At 42.8% G+C, this 20,154-nt stretch overlaps 1 protein-coding gene across 8 annotated transcripts in view; it reads left to right on the top strand.

Moving 5' to 3' along the window:
- The first annotated feature begins 3,542 nt into the window (after positions 1-3,542).
- Positions 3,543-20,154, top strand: part of TTC4 (tetratricopeptide repeat domain 4) — a 30,884-nt gene continuing 14,272 nt past the window's right edge. For 2 of the 8 annotated variants that reach the window (XM_064589073.1, XM_064589072.1), the window contains exons 1-7: positions 3,544-3,742; positions 4,344-4,461; positions 5,240-5,401; positions 8,939-9,016; positions 10,490-10,614; positions 19,179-19,217; positions 19,832-19,918. In XM_064589073.1, the coding sequence (XP_064445143.1) occupies positions 3,632-3,742; positions 4,344-4,461; positions 5,240-5,401; positions 8,939-9,016; positions 10,490-10,614; positions 19,179-19,217; positions 19,832-19,918 (720 nt within the window). In that variant the 5' untranslated portion in view covers positions 3,544-3,631. Of the gene's footprint in view, positions 3,743-4,343; positions 4,462-5,239; positions 5,402-8,938; positions 9,017-10,489; positions 10,615-19,178; positions 19,218-19,831; positions 19,919-20,154 lie in introns of all 8 variants that reach the window. The other 6 variants (XM_064589076.1, XM_064589075.1, XM_064589078.1 and 3 more) reach the window with 6 other exon arrangements.

The raw sequence follows: 20,154 nt of genomic DNA, 5'->3' as shown, positions 1-20,154 counted from the left end.
AGCCTGGGCATCCCTGGTCGGGGAGGGAATGGGCACCGTGGAGCCCGTGCAGCAGTTAGAGGCCGAGGGGGTATGTGGTGCAACACGTGGGACCTAAAACCTCCTGCTGAGGAGGAAAGTACATAAAAAAATGCATGCACAAAAGAAAGGCCGCTTGTTTAACTGAAAATACACATTAAAACACACAGTGGTGGGAGGGAGTGAGGGCTCTGGGACATAAAGGGGAATAAATGATAAAAGGGAGGGGAAGAACACTCTGTGGTGGAAGGAAAGCGGGGGGAGGGCAGTGAACAAGGACACAGGGAGGCTTGGCTGGAGGCTTGGGGGAAGGAATGGAAGTCTGGACAGCAGGGTAGGATGGAGAGGGAGACCGGACCTTCAGGAGATGGGAGAAGAGGAATTTTCAGAACCTGGTGGTTGACAGGATGGAGAAAGGGGGAGGGAGAGTGAAGTGCTGAGGGTGGTGCCTGCATTTCTGGGCTGATGACTGGGTCAAGGGTGTCCCCCACTGGGTGGTCTCTCAGGACCAGAAGCAGGTTCAGGGGGAGAGGAATTCAGGCTGGATGTGGTGAGCTTGAGGGGCTGGGCGTCACAGTGGTAGAGACATCTGCTGGGTGGCTGGCTGCACAGTGGGAAGCTCGGCAGAGGGACTTGGAATGGAAACAGGTTTGGGATTCCTCGCAGACAGGGCTGAGGTGAGATTCCTTGGGCGAGGGTGTAGAGTACATCTAAGCTCCTGCTTGGATGAGGAACCCATGAAGTTGACCACACAATCATCTGCCAATAAATGATAGGCAAAGACCATCAGGGCCTACGAGGGAGCAGGAAATGGGGGTGGTCCATGTGCATAACCTTTTCCATTGCCAAGAATGTTCACGAGCATGGCCTGCTTGGAGGCTCACAGCAGCCATATGGAGTTATGAAGAAGGCAGGCTGGCTTTACTGCCTGTGTTCTACAGGTGAGGACAGGGCTTGACGATGAGCGGGCCTTGTCCAAGATCACGCAAGAGAATCAATAGAAATGTGGGTCCCAAAGGTCTCCCAACTCCCATGTCGAAGCCCTTTCCACCCAAAGACACTGCTGCTTTCATTGGCCAGAACCTAGGTCTGGGCTGGTCTTGACAATCGACAGCTGCCACATTCTGGGTGCATGTGGCTTCGAAGCATAACAGAGGCTAACAGTGTCAGTAATTGGCCAAGGCCCCCAAGTAGTCTTGAGTGGGAAGGGCCCAAGAGCACTCAAGTCACTTCCCTCACTTCCTGAGCCTCCCCCATCATCACCTGTAAAATGAATTCTTGCCTCACAGGTTTTTGTTTTTTTTTTTTTTTTAAGATTTTATTTATTTGACAGAGACACAGCAAAAGAGGGAACACAAGCAGGGGGAGTGGGAGCAGGAGAAGCAGGCTTCTTGCGGAGCAGGGAGCCCGATGCGGGGCTCGATCCCAGGACCTGGAATCATGACCTGAGCCGAAGGCAGACGCTTAATGACTGAGCCACCCAGGCGCCCTACCTCACAGCGTTTTATAGGAATCAAAACATGGAAGCCAAAGGGTTTGTAGGCTCTGTACCCAAGAAGGGAAAAGACAATGAAGAGGAGAGTAAGAATGGGAACCATTAGGGAGCAGGCTGCAGGAGAAAGTGTGGAAAAGGAGGCTCAGATTTGGAGGAGAGGAGGCCCTTGGACCAGGTGTTCTGCTGGGCATGGGTGGGCTAGAAGGGGAAAGACACAGGTGTGGTCCTGGAAGGCTCATGGCCCTCTGTACGTCATCCTTAGCCCTGCTGTATCTCTCACCCTGGGATCAGATCATGACCAAGCCTGCCAGTTCCACTGCTGGGCCTCCCATCTCTTCTCTTCCCTGGTCTCTCTCATCAGCAGCCTTGTCAATCTCTTAATCCAGCCTCCCCCCATCAATCCTTCACCCGGCAACCCAGGCCTTCCTAAGACAAATTTGCCCTTAGGTCTATCACTGGCTCACTATCCTCTGCAAGATAAAGGGCTACAAGATAAAGGCCTGACTGCCCTCTGGCCTCCATTCATCTTGCTGGCCTTTCCTCCTGACTTTTATGGTACCCAGTATGCCAGGCTCTTGCACACCACCATGCCTCTCTGCACAGGGACTCTGACAGCTGCCTAAAATGCTCAACTCCCTTCCAGCCTCCAACCATCTGGGGAGACCTTCCTCATCTCTGCTCTCAGCTCTGCAGAGAACTTGGGTCTGTGAAATCTTGCTGACTCCCCGAGGTAACACCCACCCTTCTGTGCCTCCACTGTGCAGACTTGTGGAAGTGCTTTAGATTGGCCTGCTGCCTATCTGCCTATCTGCCTATCCTTCTAGACCAGGCTGTGGGCTCCCTGAGCCTATAGCACCCATGGCTGCTGGAGGGCGCACCCGGCCTGGAGATCTTGTTTCCATCTCAGCTGGGGTGGATAGGGAGGTGGTTAACCTCAGAAATAGGCATGGCTGATCACATAGCCCCTTTTCTTGAAACTCTTCAGAAGGTACCACTGCACTCTTAGGAAGACCCAAGTCTTCAGAATCACTACCCATCATCCCTCCTACCTCACCTACTCACCCTCCTTCTCATTTTGCTCCAACCACCCCCACCCCCAGCTCCCCTCCCTGGGGCTGGGCACTGCCAGTCCCCTCCCTAAAGAATGCTCCTCCCCAGACAGGCCCTGGCCCCTCTGGGATTCCTCCTTTGCTTGAATGCATGTATACCCAGTTTAAACTGCACCCCCACCCCCTCATTAGGGACACCTGGGTGGCTCAGTCCGTTGGGTCTCAAACTCCTGATTTCGGTTCAGGTCACGACCTCAGGATCGTGAGTTGAGCCCGCATCTGTCTCCCTGCTTAGCGCGGAGTCGGTTTGGGATTCTGCCTCTCCCTCTGCCCCTCCCCCTGCACACATGCGCACTCTCTCTCTCTCTCTCTCTCAAAAAAATCTTAAAAAAATAAAATAAAAACTTTTCCCCGATAGTTTTTTCGAGCACCTGACAACCTCTTACATCTTATTTGTTTACTGTCTGTCTTTCCCCACTATCTTATCAACTCCTGGAGAGCGGGGTTTACCCAGCGACCACAATAGGCCTGAACACACAAAGAGCTTAGGAAAGATGTATTGACTGGCTGAACAAATGAGCGAATGAGGGGCGCCTGGGTGGCTCAGTGGGTTAGACATCTGCCTTCGGCTCAGGTCATGATCCCAGAGTCCTGGGATGGAGCCCCACATCGGACTCCCCGCTCAGCGGGAAGCCTGCTTCTCCCTCTCCCACTCCTCCTGTTTGTGTTCCCTCTCTCACTGTGTCTCTCTCTGTCAAATAAAATCTTTAAAAACACACACACACAAATGAACTAAGTGATAGTGGGCACTGTGGGGCGCCGGGTTTATCCACCACCCTAAACATTCGGGGGCGGAGCGGGGCGGGGCGGTGGCCCGCTGAGGGGAGGGCGGGGCGGGGGCGGTGCTGGTCGGGGAGGGGCGGAGCCGGCGGCCGGGCCCCAGAAGGGCGGAACCCGAGGCTCGGGGGCGGGCGCGGCCCGGAGGACTGACGGAAAGGCACCCGCGCTGCCGGAAGTGGGCGCGCGGTTCTCGCCACCCTGACCGTGGCGGGAGGGCTGAGGAGTCGCCATGGAGCTACCTGACCCGGACGCCGCCGGCGAAGATGCCATGGACTCGTTCCTAGAAAAGTTCCAGAGCCAGCCTTACCGTGGCGGCTTCCACGAGGACCAGTGGGAGGAGGTGGGCGGCCCGGGGCCCCGCACGTGTGTGGGGGCGTCGTCCCGACGCCTGGGGCTGGCGGGCGGGCGCCTCCCGCACCCCCGGGCCCCCCGGCCCTGCCAGAGGAAAGGTGGTTTCCACCTGGGACTGTTGGAAAATGGGACTCGGGTTTTTGAGGGCAGTCTTCAGCTGCCAGTGCATTTAGGAGTCTAGGTTTTGGAGTCAGACAGACCTGAGACTCCACCATTTGCTGGCTCAGTTACTTAACTTCTCTGAGCCCGTGTCCTCATTTGTAAGATTTCCCTAACTAGAGCCACAGTCTCGTAGCATTGCGGCGAAAATGAAGGGATGTGGTGGGTGAAGTGCCGGGAACATAAGAGCGTCCCATTAATGGTGATTCCCACCGCCCTTGGAAGATTGTGAGCACCGAAAGAATCGTTAGAGATCCTTGCCCTGCGCTCTCATCTTACACTTGGGAAACTGAGGCCTGGATAGGGAGAGAGATAGCTAACCATGACTTGCAAATCATGGTGAGAGAGAAAACTTTGATACAGAGATGTGGAACTGGATCTACCCTGTGGAAAATCTTATTCCTATAGTTCATTCTTCTCTTCATCTCCAGGAATTTGAAAAGGTCCCCCTATTTATGAAGAAAGCGCCATCTGAAATTGATCCCAATGAGAATCCTGACTTGGCTTGCCTTCAGTCCATTATTTTTGATGAAGAGCGATCTCCAGAAGGTATCTTACATGAGTCTAATATTTGTTTTGTGTCTCCATTGAATTGAGGTAAAGAGCGAGTCAGAAAGTTTCTGATAACAAGAAGTAGTTAGCCTGGGCTAACTCATCACTATTTATTCCACATATACTCCCCCCCCCCCCCCATACCTACTAAATGCTAGGCTTTGGGGATAAAGGGATGAGTAAGATTGCCCTCAAAGGTCTCATGCTCCATTTAAAAAAAAAATCTCATGCTCCAGTGGATAGCCAGATTGTCCCTTGTGTATGTGATAAGTGCCAACATGTGGCTATGTACTAGGTGCGGCGGGAACACTGAAGTGGGGGAGGTAGGAATGGGCTCACAATGGATTGGAAATCTGAACTGATTCTTAACAGTTTTGTAGGCTCTTACTAAGGTGAGGAGAGGGGAATTTGCACTCCAGGGAATAAAATATAAGCAAAAACAGAAGTATAATTTCCCTCTATTTCCTCAGTAATTAAAAAAAAGTCCTTCAAGAGGTAGGATAAATATACTTTTTTTCTTTATGCATCTTTTTTTTTTTTTGGTAAGGATCCAATCTACCTTGTAAGATATTTGGAATTGATTGTGGCATTAAGTACACATGACTTTGCTTCTCCATGTTGATACCCAGTTTTACAGGATTAATTTTGGAGTTTCCATTATTGGTTTCTTTTTATTTGGTTTATCATATGTAAAATTATTGTATGACTTAGAATCTGTTTTTAATGAGACTTTAAAAAAATAGGAAATAGTGATTATTTATTCTCTTCTTTGCAGAACAGGCCAAGACCTATAAGGATGAGGGCAATGATTACTTTAAAGAAAAAGACTATAAAAAAGCTGTGATTTCGTACACTGAAGGATTAAAGAAGAAATGCACAGACCCTGATTTGAATGCTGTCCTTTATACCAACCGGGCAGCAGCACGGTACTATCTAGGTAATTTATTCTATTATTTAGTGCTTTCTAAAGAATTAACTTACGGTAAAAGCCATTATGATGGCTAGTGCAGAGTTTGAGAGTGTCAGAGGAAGAGCTGCTTATCCCAGAAAGCTAGGCTAGTTTACTCTAATTGAACACTGATCTTCCAGGTAGACTGGCTGAAAAGGGAAACCAGATAGATTGTATAATTCTTACTCTCTGAACCAAATGAGTGACACACCTTAATACATGAATTGGTATGATCTGAGATTTTTTTTAGCCCAAATGCTTTTCTCTTAAAAAAAAATGTGGTTTTGGTTTTTGGCCTTTTATCCTCTTCTGAAGGTTGCTAGAAGGATTCAAGCAAAGAGATGTTTGTGTGAGAGAAACTATCTTAAAGGGAGAATTTTTCAGAGTATTCTGTGGAACCTGAAGTGAAAAATATTCTTTGGAAAGTGCTCCTGCTTTGTTGGAGATTGCAGTGCACAGTATGTTAAAGATGCTGAGATGACCTGCAGCAAAGAACTTTACCCTTTGATTCTTAAGTTTTGTAAGCCCCCTTTTCAAGTAACACTAACTAACATGCAGGACTCTTCTGCACACGTGACTTTGGGAAACTCATTATTAAGGAGACCTGGGGCCTCTGAGGGGCTGGTAGAGAGTAAGCCTTGCAGTCTAGCTGGGATGAGTCTGCTGGGACTCATCACCATTTGATCAGAGTTTCTCCCCAACCATAGTCTGCTCCAACTGTTGTCTCCTTTTGCATGTTTCATTATAAAATTCTAAATAGTAAGAGTGGTATAGAACTTTAGAGATTATTTGGGCCAACCAACCCCTTCGTTTTACATAGGCCCAGAGAGGGTCCCTCTGATAAGTGCAAGAACTTGGACTAGAAACCCATTCTTCTAACTTCTGGAGGAATACATTTTCTTCAGCAGATGAACTCGAGTTTTTGTTCTGTGCTAGGCAGTGGTGTCGCAGAGATGAGTAAGATCTGGCCTTTTCCAGAAGGAGTTGCGTTCATTTCTTTATTCAATCAGTAAATATATATATTAAAAAATATTTTTTTAATATATATATATATATATATATATAAAGCGTTTACTGTGTGCTAGGCATTGCACTGTGAGCAACAGCTACATAGTTCCTTTCTTTGGGGAACTTAAAGACTGTAGGGCTAATCAGCCCAGAAGCGCCACCTTACGAGAAGAAAACCGTGTGTGTGATGCCAGAGGAGCGGAGGCATAATCATCACAGCCATTCCTTAAATGAGATGGCACCGGTACAGCTCACAGAGCACTTTCACATTTGTTATCCCTCTTGACCTCACAGCACCTATGTAAGGTAGGTGAGGTTAACAGCTTTATCCCTAGTCGGCAGAGTACACAACTACAGTAAAGTACAGTAAATTTAGTAAAATGAACTGTGTAAGGGTGCACAGTGCTAGGATTAGTATGCAGAATCAGGTTTGATTCCAAGTGCACTAAATGGAAAAAACCTTGACCCACACTTCCAGAAGGTACCTGGTGCTGTCAGTTCTGTAGTCCTGGGTACTTTTAGGTTATGCAGTACAACTTGACAGCTTTGGGGCTTTCCCTCTGCTGGCTTAGAATTCAGTTTTCTTAGGCCTGATTAGTCATTTAACCATTGTCCCTTTGTTTTCGAGCTTTAAAATGTGTTCTATGTTCTTACTCTTGTCTCTGTGGGTTTATGGCATTTTGGGGGGAAGGGGAAGAGTAGTGGAGGTTTAGTTAAATCCTTATGTTCAATCTACCACCCTTAACCAGAAGTCTTTGGATCTCTTTTATATACATTTTTTTCCATAGTTAATATCATGCTGTTCTTCCAGTTTTGTATTCAGTTCTTTTCACTTAATTTTATAACATAAACAATACCACCTGTCAAGATATTTTTGAATACTATTTTAATAGCTACATAAAGTTGCATCATTTGGACATACCAGTGTTTACACAGTTGGCTTTACTGTTCTGCTGTTATTGAGTATACAGCTGCTTTTAGGTTTTTTAAAATAATGCAGTAATGAACACAGTTAGTGATAAAGTTTTCCTACGAATTCTGATTATTCTTTTTTTTTTTTAAAGATTTTATTTTTATTATTTATTTGAGAGAGAGAATGAGAGAGAGAGAATGAGCAGGGTGAGGGGCAGAGGGAGAAGCAGACTCCCTGCTGAGCAGGGAGCCCGATGCAGGACTCGATCCCGGGACTCCAGGATCATGACCTGAGCCGAAGGCAGTTGCTTAACCAACTGAGCCACCCAGGCGCCCGAATTCTGATTATTCTTAAGGCTGAAGCCAGATTTGGCAAACTATGGCTCACAGGCCACATCTGGATTCCTGGCTTCCTGTGAGTTAAAAATGCCTTTTATATTTTTAAAGGATTGTAAAACAAAGAAGAATGTGTAACAGACCATATGTGGCCTGTAAAGCCTAAAATATTTACTATATGGCCCTTTACAGAAAAATTTAGCTGACCTCTGCACTAGATTTTTAGAAGTGAAAATAATAAGTAAATACCAAACTGTTAATATTTACAGTATAAACTAGAAAGTGAAAATCTACCTCATGCCCTTCTAGTTTGGATAACAGTGTGTTTGATTGCACACCTTTTTTTTTTTTTTAAAGGTTTTATTTATTTGAGAGAGTGAGTACAAGTTGGGGGGAGGGGCAGAGGGAGAGGGAGAAGCAGACTCCCCGCTCAGCAGGGAGCCGGATGTGGGCTCGATCCCAGGACCCTGAGCAGAAGGCAGACGCTTCACTGACTGAGCCACCCAGATGCCCCTATACACCTTTTTTTTTTTTTACAAATATATATGTGTGTGTACATATGTCTGTATATTTAGATTGGTTTTACAAAAAATATTGATATTTTACACATTGACATTATACACATAGAACCACCAGTTAAAACACAGGCATCCTGTCACACCTTTTACGTGCACATGTATCTTACCCTTTTTAATGGTTGCATAGTATTTAGTGGTGTGGATTTACCATAGTTCATTTAATCATTACTACATTGAGGATATTTAGGGTATCACCAGTGTTTCACAACTCACAGTTAAAACTAATGCTGCAGTTGACATGCTTTCACATTTATCCTTACATATTTGTCCAGGTATTTTTAAGGATAAGTTGTTAGAAGAATATTGTTGGGTCAGAGTATACGCACAAGTGCATGCTAATTTGCTCTCTGATTTACCCTTAAGAGTGCCCTTTTCCCATGTCTTCAACCATCCTGGATATTACCTGTTTTTAATTTTTACCAGTTCCATGTTAATTTTAATTTCTTCAGTCAGTGGTGATGTTGAGCGTCTTTTCATGGGCTTGCTAGCCATTTATAGTTGTTCTGTGGGCTTCTAGTGTTACAAATATTTCTAAGACTTGATGAGCACAACTATATTTTTTTCTAAAAACTGTTGCTCTGATTTATATTTCTCTAAGACTATACAAGAATGTCTATGTCTCTACACATGAAATTTTGCAAATATTCTGATCTCAGTCTTGTTTTCTCTTTTACTAAATGGTGCCTGTTAGGCAATTTTCGTTCTGCTCTCAATGATGTGACAGCTGCCAGAAAGCTAAAACCCTGCCACCTCAAAGCAATAGTAAGAGGTAAGTATTGTAGAACTACAGTATGGTTGTCCTTATGGAAAAGTTGGCACTCACTGCACCAAAAGTTGAGGCATTTTAAGCTTCGATATTAAGGTGCTAAGATACTAATGAAGTCACCTTATTTTTGCAATCTTGATATTAAGTTCCTGGTCCTTATCAATAGCAACATGCCATTTTTAAAAGAATTTCCCAGAGAATAATATAACTTTTTATATTTTAAGAATTTGTAGAGAAATTGAAACTCCTCATTTTAAATTAGCAATAAAATTAATTAAAATAAAGCAGTTCCAAAAGCCACATTCTAAATTTTTTTTCAAGTTAGCTAATTGAAAGGCGAGATCTTCAAATGCCATGTTAATTAAAAGATAAGTTATGGACCTTTGCTGATAACTCTGATGCTGAGATGTTCCCAGATTATATTTTCTTTTGTGGTCTGACCTTTCTATGTAATAATAGTGCTTATATTACTTTTATACTTTACCTTTTCTTTGAGAAGCTCAGAGGTGCTTTGTAAACTTTAATTTATTCATCACATATTAATCTTCCTTATAGTCCCATGATCGACTGCTTTATCATAAGCCAAATGCTTTACCAAAGTTATGCATCTTTAGGTATCATAGTTAGGGGTTTGTATAGGTAGATCCATGTCCCTCAGCTGTAGGGAACGAAGGTACTGTTCAAAGATTGGCAAGTAAAGTCAGTGTAGTCCTGTGGAATTGGGACAAGCTGGAGTCTATAAATCTTGAATTGTCAGTTTTACCTCAGCATGTGACCTTGGCAAGATACCCACTCTGAGTGTCAGTTTGCTCATCTCTGGAAGATGAGGGTGGATTCTGTTGACATCTAAGCCCTTACAGTTCTGATATTTGGAAATTCTGTGGAAAGTCTAAAGAGGCTAACTGGAGAAGAATAAACATGGTGAGAGGAGAGGCAGCTTAACCTGGAAGCCATTAGGAACAATTTTAGGAGAGACCTAATGTCTTTGGTCTTGCCACTGCTTTGATGAATGGCTGAGGTCAGTTCTGTTTTCTGTCTCTATTAAATATCTGAGATGGACTTTATTCTGATTTGCAGATGAGGAACCTGAAGCTTGGAGATGGTCAGTATTTTATCTAATGCCTAGTTGGTAAACAATAGCGCCAGATTTCCAGCCCAGATCTGTCTGACTCTAAACCCTGTGCTCTTTGCCATTAGGTTGTAGCCTTCCCTACTTTAAAAGCCCTTAATGTCAGGGAGGCTTACAGGAATTTTAAGCTGAATGGGCCCTAGAGATCTTTCTGATCTAAGATACAAAAAATATTCTTCCTTGTCTGGGGAATGCAGTAGAAGGGGCTTTAATCATCTGTTGTCCCTTTAGAATGCTGGCTGGTAGCTGGTGGAGGTTGGGGATGGGGGTGGGGGGGTGGTTCCTGCTCAAGGAGAGCTCTTCCCATGCATATTGTCCACGTATTCTAAGGGTTCTGGGTTCTACAGGTGCCTTATGCCATCTGGAACTGAAAAACTTTGCTGAGGCTGTGAACTGGTGTGATGAAGGGTTGCAGATCGATGCCAGAGAGAAGAAGCTTCTGGAAATGAGGGCTAAAGCAGACAAGCTGAAGGTTGGCAAAATCATTAGCCAGTTGGCATTTATTACTTAGCACTAATTAATTAGTATTTCCCAGATTGTGTCTTTTGGGTCATTGTCAACTTTTTCTTCTTTAAAAACAAAACCCAAAACTATTCCCTACCTTTGGAACTCTGGAGGACACAAACAAATAAAGACATAAATAAATAGTTATAATGTGACAGAGGCAAGCAAGAATATATAGTATATATAGTAGTAGTATCTGCTGATAACAGAGAAGGTTTGTCGAAAGAGGTGATGTCTGATCTCTTGAAGACTGAGCAAGAGTTTACTCCACTGGAGGGTGGGGGTGAGGAGTGCAGAACATTCCAGAAAGGAGAGAGCATAACCATCGGCAAGTCCTTGATATTTCTGAAACTCAGTCCCCTTTTTGAAAATAGTGTGCATAATATATACCTCAGAGGTTTTTATGAGGATTAAATGAGAAAGTGTGTGTGTATGTTAGCACATTTCTTGACTTACAGTAAGGAGTTGATAAATTTGTGGCTATTGTGATTTGAATAAATAAGAAATGGCACTTGACTGCCATAATGTAGTCTGCACACTATGTAAATCTCTTGAAAGAGAGCAGAGGAAATGACGGAAACATTTAAACAGGGGCGCCTGGGTGGCTCAGTCGGTTAAGTGTCCGACTCTTGATTTCAGCTTGGGTAGTAATCTCAGGGTCCTGGGATCGAGCCCTGTGTTGGGCTCCCCACTCAGCAGGGAGTCTGCTTGTCTCCTCCCTCTGCCCCTGTTCATGCGTGCACATGCCACGCTCTCTCTCAAATAAATCTTTAAAAAGAATATTTAAACAAATCTTTTTTTTTTTTTTTAAAGATTTTATTTATTCATTCATGAGAGACAGAGAGAGAGAGAGAGGCAGAGGGAGAAGCAGGCTCCCAAGGAGCAGGGAGCCCGATGTGGGACCCGATCCCAGGACCCCGGGATCATGACCCGAGCCGAAGGCAGACGCCCAACCATCTGAGCCACCCAGGCGCCCATAAAAAGAACATTTAAACAAATCTTTAAGTTTCTACAATATTGTGTAACTCCCAGCTTTAAGACATCTATAACTTGCTGATGAAATGCACGTAATAGCAACTGATAATAATAACAGAATACCATCACTACCAAAAATAATGTCCAGCATTTAGCATTTACTGTGTGTATCTTCCAGGTGCTATTTAAAAATTTTTATTTTTATTTATGAATTCATTTAAACCACACAACAACCCTATAAAGTAGGAACTATTCTAATTCACCTCTCAGTAGTGAGGTAGCTAAAGCACAGAGAGATCAGAAAGCTGCCTGAGTCACATAGCTGTGGTGAAGATGGATGTCAGAATCAGGCAGTCTGGCTCTAGAATCCTATGCAGTACTGCCTTACGTGTCTGTTCAGTACAAAGCCAGAACTAGACTTCAGTCTGATTCTTGGTCTAAGTCTGTCTTCATTACTTACACTACGGAAGGGGAATTTTCAGTGCTATGGGAGCCTGTAGCTCCCATGCAAAGGGGTAGGTTTTAGAGGTCATTCTGGTTATATAAAATGGTAGAAAAAGTAGATAATCTGGTGATTCACAAGGCTCGGTAACAGAATTCTGAGCCTAGGTGACTGGGTATGGGTCAGAATTTCTAAAAGGGGTGTATATAGGAGAGAATGTCTAAAGGGCTACTGCGGAAGGACATAGCCAAGTTAATCCACGGAAAAACCCTTAGTGGACCTAAATGAAAGCTTTCAGATCCTGTAGCACAGGCGCAGTTTTTTGTTGTTGTTGTTTTGTTTGTTTGTTTTTGCAGATATCTTTTTAAAAATTTAAATTCAGTTAATTAACATATAATGTATTATTGGTTTCAGAGGTAGACGTCAGTGATTCATCAGTATTATAGGATACCCAGTGCTCATTACATATATCACATACCCTCCTTAATGTCCATCATCCAGTTACCCCATCCTACTGCTCTTCTCCCCTCCAGCAACCCTCAGTTTGTCTACTATGATGAAGAGTCTCTTACGGTTTGTCTCCCTCTCTGATTTTGTCTTTATTTTTTCCTCTCTTCCCTTATGATCCTCTGTTTTGTTTCTTAAATTCCACATATGAGTGAAATCATATGATAATTGTCTTTCTCTGATTGACTTATTTCACTTAGCATAATACCCGCTAGTTCCATCCACGTTGTTGCAAATAGCAAGATTTCATTTTTTTTGATGGTTGAGTAGTATTCCATTGTGTATATGCCACATCTTTTTTTTTTTAAGATTTATTTATTTATTTGTCAGAGAGTGAGCAAATGAGCGAGTGTGCATGCCGTGCGCAAGAGCACAAGCTGGGGAGTGGCAGGCAGAGGGAGAAATATTCTCTCCGCCCGATGCAGGACCCAATCCCAGGACCCTGGGATCATGACCTGAGCTGAAAGCAGACGCTTAACTGACTGAGCCACCCAGGCGTCCCCATATACCACATCGTCTTTGTCCATTCATCTGTCGTTGGGTGTCTGGGCTCTTTCCACAGTTTGGCTATTGTGGACATTGCTGCTATAAACACTAGGGTGCATGTACCCCTTCGGATCATTACATTGGTATCTTTGTGGTAAACACCTAGGAGTGCAGTTGCTGGGTCGTAGAGTAGCTCTATTTTCAACTTTTTGAGAAACCTCCATACTGTTTTCCAGAGTGGCTGCACCAGCTTGCATTCCCACCAACAGTGTAGGAGGGTTCCCCTTTCTCTGCATCCTTGCCAACATCTGTCATTTCCTGACTTGTTAATTTTAGCCATTCTGACTGGTGTGAGGTGGTATCTCATTGTGGTTTTGATTTATATTTCCCTGATACAGATGCATAGTTAAAGATTTCAGGGCCCCGGGCGCCTGGGTGGCTCAGTTGGTTAAGCGACTGCCTTTGGCTCAGGTCATGATCCTGGAGTCCCAGGATCGAGTCCCGCATCGGGCTCCCTGCTCGGCAGGGAGTCTGCTTCTCCCTCTGCCCCTCCCCCCTCTCATGTGCTCTCTCTCATTCTCTCTCTCTGAAATAAATAAATAAAATCTTAAAAAAAAAAAAGAGTTCAGGGCCCCAAAGCCTGACACTGGGTATGGGTGACATTGCTTGCTGAGTGTCAGTTTATTCTATATCTGAGTATAAATTGACTCTGGATTCCTACGTGCTTGGCTTATGTAAACAATGTATCTTATATGCCTATATTAAAATCAGAACAGCCATCAAGGCAATGAATATTACCAGAAATAAAGCATGGCTTTGTTAAATGATAAAAGGGTCAGCTAATCAAGAAGATTTAACAATTCTAAATATGCACGTATCTAATAACAGAACCTCAAAATATAAGAAGCAAAAAAATTGAGGGAGACAAATCTACAAATAGGTGTAGATGTCAACATCCCTGTCTCTCAGTAAGAGAGATAGAACAAGTAGATAAATCAGTAAAGAGAAGTGATATCAGCAAAAATGGCCAAATAAAGACCTAAAATTCTTTACTTCATAAAGTCTATGAAAAACTGGCAAAAATGGTCAGAGTCACTAACTTTTTTCAGAGCTCTGAAATGAGCCAAAGGCTTGCAGCAATCTGGGGAGTGTTTATTCAAGAAAAATGGCTGCACCTGCATAAGCACAGCAAGCTTTGTGACATTTTAACTTTCCCTATTCCCATCTCCTCCCTCCCTGGTACCACAGTAGCCTTGAAAGAATCATGGTGAAAATGAGCAGCCCAGTGCCACCAAAGGAGGCAGATTGGATTAGAGCTCGTTCAAAGCCCCGTTCCCAGGGAATTGCCATTATTGGACCATCTGGGTGGTCTCCTAGAAGACCCCACTCATAAGGCGGATTTTATTTGACTCGTCTTGGAGCTATCCCAGTATGAAAAGCTTTTGGCGGGGGGCTGGGAAGGAGGGATGTGTAAAACAATTAGAAGCAGTTATTTAAGATTGCAGCTGCCTGAGATAGTGAACAACAGGGCAAACAGTAGGTTTAGAAGAATATTTAAAAGGAAAAGCTGGGGAATGAGATTCTTCAGGGGCTTTGAAAAGCTCCAACATATTCCAGGAGATCTGCAAGGTCACTTGTGTGTCCAGGGCTATGCATGTGCTCAGGAAGGATCTAAGAAGGCCTAAGCTCTGACCTCTGGCTGACTTGCAGTCTCTGTAAAAGTAGTAAGTGAAGGCTGAGGCTGAATTGTAAACTGTTTGGGTGAGTGTTGAAGGTGTGTCACAATATGCACGAGAGAGCCCCTCAGCTAAGAGTGGGACACTTTTTGGCTTCAGGCATTCAGGGAAATCTGTCCAATCATTAAGGACTTTAGTGGTCACATAAAACCAAATACAGGCTTTACAGAATTAGTTCAGGAAAGTACCTAAACAGTAACAACAGCAGTATCAAACACTGGAGAGGAAAGAGAGAGAATCCAATTTCCAGAGTTGCCACATTGTATTATTTTAAATGTCTGGTTTTCAATACAAAATTTCAATTACAAAATTACAAAATGCAAAGAAATAAGAAAATATGGCCCATATACAGGAAAAAAAATCAATAGAAAATGTCCCGGAGGAAGCCCAGACATGAGACTTAAAAAGCAAAGACTTTAAACCACACTTTGAAATATGTTCTAGGAAGAAAGCAATGTCTTAAGAACTAAAAAAAAATATGAGAACAGTGTCTTACCAAATAGAGACTATCAATAAATTGTGAAAAAGAATCAAATAGAAATTCTGTAGTTGAAAAGTGTAATAATTGAAAAGTTCATGTAAGGGCTCAAGAGCAGAACTGTGAAGATAGATCCATTGTGATTACCTAGTGTGAGGAATAGAAAGAAGAATAAAGAAACATTAAGAGAGGGGTGTCTGGGTGGCTCAGTCAGTTGGGCATCTGACTCTTGATTTCAGCTCAGGTTAAGATCTCAGGGTCATGGGATTGAGCCCCACATCAGGCTCTGCACTCAGAGGGGAGTCTGCTTGATATTCTCTTCCTCTCTCTCTACCCCTCCCCCCACACCCATGTTCTCTTCTTCTCTCTCTCTCTTTAAAATAAAATAAATAAATCTTTTTAAAAAAGAAAAGAAACACGAAGAGAGACTGAGGAACCTGTGGGATGCCATCAAGTATATCATCATAGACATGGGAGTCCCAGGAGAGGAGAAAGAAAAAGGGACAAAAGAATATATGAAGATTTAATAGCTGAAAACTTCCCAGATTTGATTTTAAAAAAAGTAATCTACCCTTCCAAGAAACTTAAACTCCACGTAGGATATACTTGAAGAAATCTACACCCAGACATATCATAATCAAACTGTTGAAAGTCAAACAGAATGTTAAAAGCATCAAGAGGGAAGAGACTCTTCACATACAAGAGATCCTCAATGAAAGTAACAACTGAGGGATGCCTGGGTGGTTCGGTTGGTTGAGCATCCAAATTTTGACTTTGGCTCAGGACATGAACTTACGGTTGTGAGATCAAGCCCTGTGTAGGGCTCTGTGTTGGGCGTGGAGCCTGCTTAAGATTCTCTCTGGCCCTCTCCCTCTGCCCCCTCCCCTAAAAGTAACAGCTGATTTCTCATCAGAAGCCATGGGAGCCAAAGGGCCATGGGTTGACATTCAGAGTGCTGAAAGAAAGATTATCAGCTAAGAATTCTATATACCGCAAACCTATCCTTCAAAAATGGAGAAGAAAAGGAAAACTCTTTAGGTGCAAATGATATGATCTTGTATATAGAAAATCCTAAGGAATTCACTAAAAAAACTATTAGAACTAATAGATTAGTAAGCTGGTATGATACATTAATATACAAAACCCAATTGTATTCTATAGACTTTTGGTAAATACTCCAAATATGAAAACAATTCCATTTACAATAGCATCAAAAAGAATAACAGGAATAAATTTAACAGAAGTAGCGTAAAACTTATAATCTGAAATACAAACACTGTTGAAAGAAATTAAATCTAAAAAAATGGAAGACCTCCATGGATCAGATCTTAATATTGTTAAGATGAGAATGCTCCCCAAATTGGTGTATAGATTCAGCTCAGTCTGCACCAAATTTCCAATTGGCTGCTCTGCAGAATATTGACCAACTGATTCTAATATTCATACATGAATTTAAGGGACTCAGAATAGCCAAGACAATCCTAAAAAAAAAAAAAAAAAAATTAGAGGACTCACACTTCCCAATTTCAAATCTTACTACAAAGCTATAGTAATCAAGACATTGTGGTACTGGCAGAAGGGGATAGACTTACAGATCAGTGTAATAGAATTAAGAGCTCAGAAATAAACCCTCATATTTATAGACAGTTGATTTTCAACAAGGGTACCATTCAGTGGGGAAGGAATAGTCTTTTCCATATCTGCATGAAAAGCATGAATTTGGACCCCTACCTCATACTATATACAAAATGGATCGAAGAACAAAGTATAAAACTCTTCAAAGAAAATGTTGGCATTAATTTTCATGACCTTGGATTAGGCATGGTTTCTTAGATATGACACAAAAAGCACAAGAAACAAAAAAGATAAACTGGACTTCATCAAAAGTAAAAACTTGTGCATCAAAGGCTGCCATTGAGAAAGTGAAAAGACAACCCACAGGGTGGGAGAGTATTTATAAATCATATATCTGTTAAGGGACCTTTATCTAGAATATATAAAGAACTCTTAACATCTCAATAATTAAAAGACAGCGCCATTTTTTAGATGGGCAAAGGATGTGAACAGACGTTTCTCCAAAGAGGATACATAAATGGCCAAAAAGCACATGAAAGATGCTTAACATTCTTAGTCATTAGGGAAATGTAAATCAAAACCGCAGTGAGATATTATTTCACGCTAGGATGGTTATAATTTTTTTTTAAAGGAAAATAACAAATGTTGAGAAGGATGTGGAGAAACGGAAACCTTCACATGTTGCTGGTGAGAATGTAAAATGACAGCCACTATAGAGAACAGTTTGACAGGGACGCCTGGGTGGCTCGGTCAGTTACGCGTCTGCCTTCTGCTCAGGACATGATCCCAGGGGCCTGGAATTGCGCCCCACATCAGGCTCCTTGCTCCACAGGGAGTCTGCTTGTCCCTCTGCCCCTCCCCCTGCTCGTGCTCCCTCTCGCTCTCTCTCAATAAATAAATAAAATCCTTAAAAAAAAACCATTTTGACAGTTCCTCAAAAAATTAACTACAAAATTAACATAAGAACCAGCACTTCCACTCCTAAGTATATACCCAAAGAAATTGAAACAGTATTAAAATAAATACTTGTACAGGAGTGTTCATAGCAACACGGTTCATAATGGCCAAAAAGTAGAAACAATCTCAATGTCCATCAACTGATGATAAATAAAATGTGGTATGTTCATACAATGGAATATTACTCAGCCATAAAGGAGAATGAAGTATGATATACACTGCAATGTAGGTGAACCTCAAAAACACTATGTTAAGTGAAAGAAGCCTGATTTATAAAAGATCACATATTGTATGACTATATATCAAACATCCAAAATAGGCAAATCTATAGAGACAGAAAGCAGATTAGTGGTTGCCAGGGGTTGGGGACAGCGGGAAGTGCAGAGGTGTTTACCTAAGAGAAATGAAAACATGCTCATAAAAAGACTTGTATAATAGTCACAGCCTGTTTTATTCATAGTAATCCAGAAACAGCTCTTGTGTCCAACAAGAGGTAAGAGATAAGTAAAGTGTGATACTCATACTTTGGGATATTACTTGGTATAAAAAGAAACCTATCAGTGATGGGATAGGAGGGAGACTGACTGCAAAGGGGCATGAGGGAACTTTCTAGGGGATAGAAATGCCCATCTTGATTGAAGTGTTGGGTACTTAAGGTATACCCTTGTCTAAACTCATTGAACTATACACTTAAAATCTGTACATTATACCTCAACAAAGTTGATTTTTTTTTTTTTAAAGGGCAGCAGACTCCACAGCTCAGGGCTCCTCTGACCTGGCGGTCATTCTACTTTATGTGGCTGCCAAGACCCCAAACTTCATATGAGACTTCATAATCCACATCACTCACATGTATAGTGTGAATCAGAGTAAAAACAATAGGGGACAGAGTCTGTGTCGTCCTTAATCATTCTCTAATGTGGACCAGACACTGTGGTTTGATGTAGCTCAACTGTAAAGGCAAAATTGGACATAGATTTTAGTGGTGTCCGTGGGGTGGAGTAGTACTCTGGATAGTGTAATCAAACAGCAGAAAGGAGTTTTGCAGCTCTTTTGGCAGACTGGATTGGAGAAAGAATGGACAAGAGTTATCAGCCATTGTCCTCCTGAACGGGTAGACTTTGTTCATGAGAAATAAAAGATCTGTGTTAGCCTTTGTGGGGAGGATAAGGGATGGTTGGTACTATATTTTAGATCAGAGGTCAGCAAACTGACCCCCAGGCCAAATCTAGCCTGTGGCCTGTTTTTATACATTCTGTGAATTAAAGATGTTTTTCACATTTTTAAAGAGTTACAAACAACAAAAGTAGATAATTTGTGACAGAGAGCATACATGGTCTGCAAAACCTAAAATATTAACCTCTGGCCCTTTACAGAAAAAGTTTGCTGACCTCTGTCAATCTACGATTCTGAGGGTAAGAGCAGAATCAACTGGTTTGGGGCAGATTTGCAAGAAAAGGAAATCTAAATTATATTTCTGCCAGATTAAGTAGACTGATGATGTTTTTCTATCATGGATTATAATTGGGCAAAGGGCAGAGCCTCTGATAAGTTCTTGCCCTGGGTTTTTCCAGTGTTTCCTATACTCCAGCCATCCCAGAGAAGTTGAAATACCTCATAGATCCTGATGTCAGTCCCTCTACCTAGAATGCCCTTTCTCCTTCATCTGGTGGAATGTTCCATGTCCACCTAAACCCACCTCAGTGGGGCACAATCCATCACTCCTGTATTTTATAGCACTGGCTTCACATTGGCAGGGTAACACATAACGGACATTTCATTGTTTGTCCCCCTTAGTAGACTGTGAGCTCCATGGGTATGGGAACTATACATTTTTAAATTTCTGCTGCCACCAGTCCTGGCACCAGACGTGCACTCTTAAAATATTAATTGAACTGAATCAGGCCACTGGTATTGCTCGACACAGGAACCTGGGTTGGACAGATACTGGAGATAGTAAGCAGCAGGCTGGGGTGACAGAAGAGGAAACAAGCCCCCTAGAGCTGATGGGTCTGAATTTCATTTTTAGAGAACTGAGCAGAGGGATATCAGGAAAGCAAAGTTGAAAGAAAAGAAGGAGCAGAATCAGAACGAGGCTTTACTCCAGGCCATCAAGGTGAGTTCTCAGACCTCAGGCCCATATGGTCTTGCTAATCCTTAAGCTTGTTGGGAAACTGTCTTGGGATGCTTTACCTGAATGAATTTGTTCATTTTCTCTTTGCTTTGGTGAAGCATTGTGCTAAAGGGGCTCTGGAGTCCAGACCCCCTGAGTTCAGTCAGCTTTCCTGCTTGTGTACATATGTTGATCTCAGGTAAGCTACACTGGATAGTTGCTGTGGGTTGAGCATTATT

This window comes from Mirounga angustirostris, unplaced genomic scaffold (assembly GCF_029215605.1).
Source record: "Mirounga angustirostris isolate CCGP_5_RB_7025 unplaced genomic scaffold, mMirAng1.0.hap1 SCAF_4, whole genome shotgun sequence".
Lineage (NCBI taxonomy): Eukaryota > Metazoa > Chordata > Mammalia > Carnivora > Phocidae > Mirounga > Mirounga angustirostris.
The sequence above is the reverse complement of the archived record's forward strand: the minus strand, read 5'-3'. Positions and strand labels throughout refer to the sequence as shown.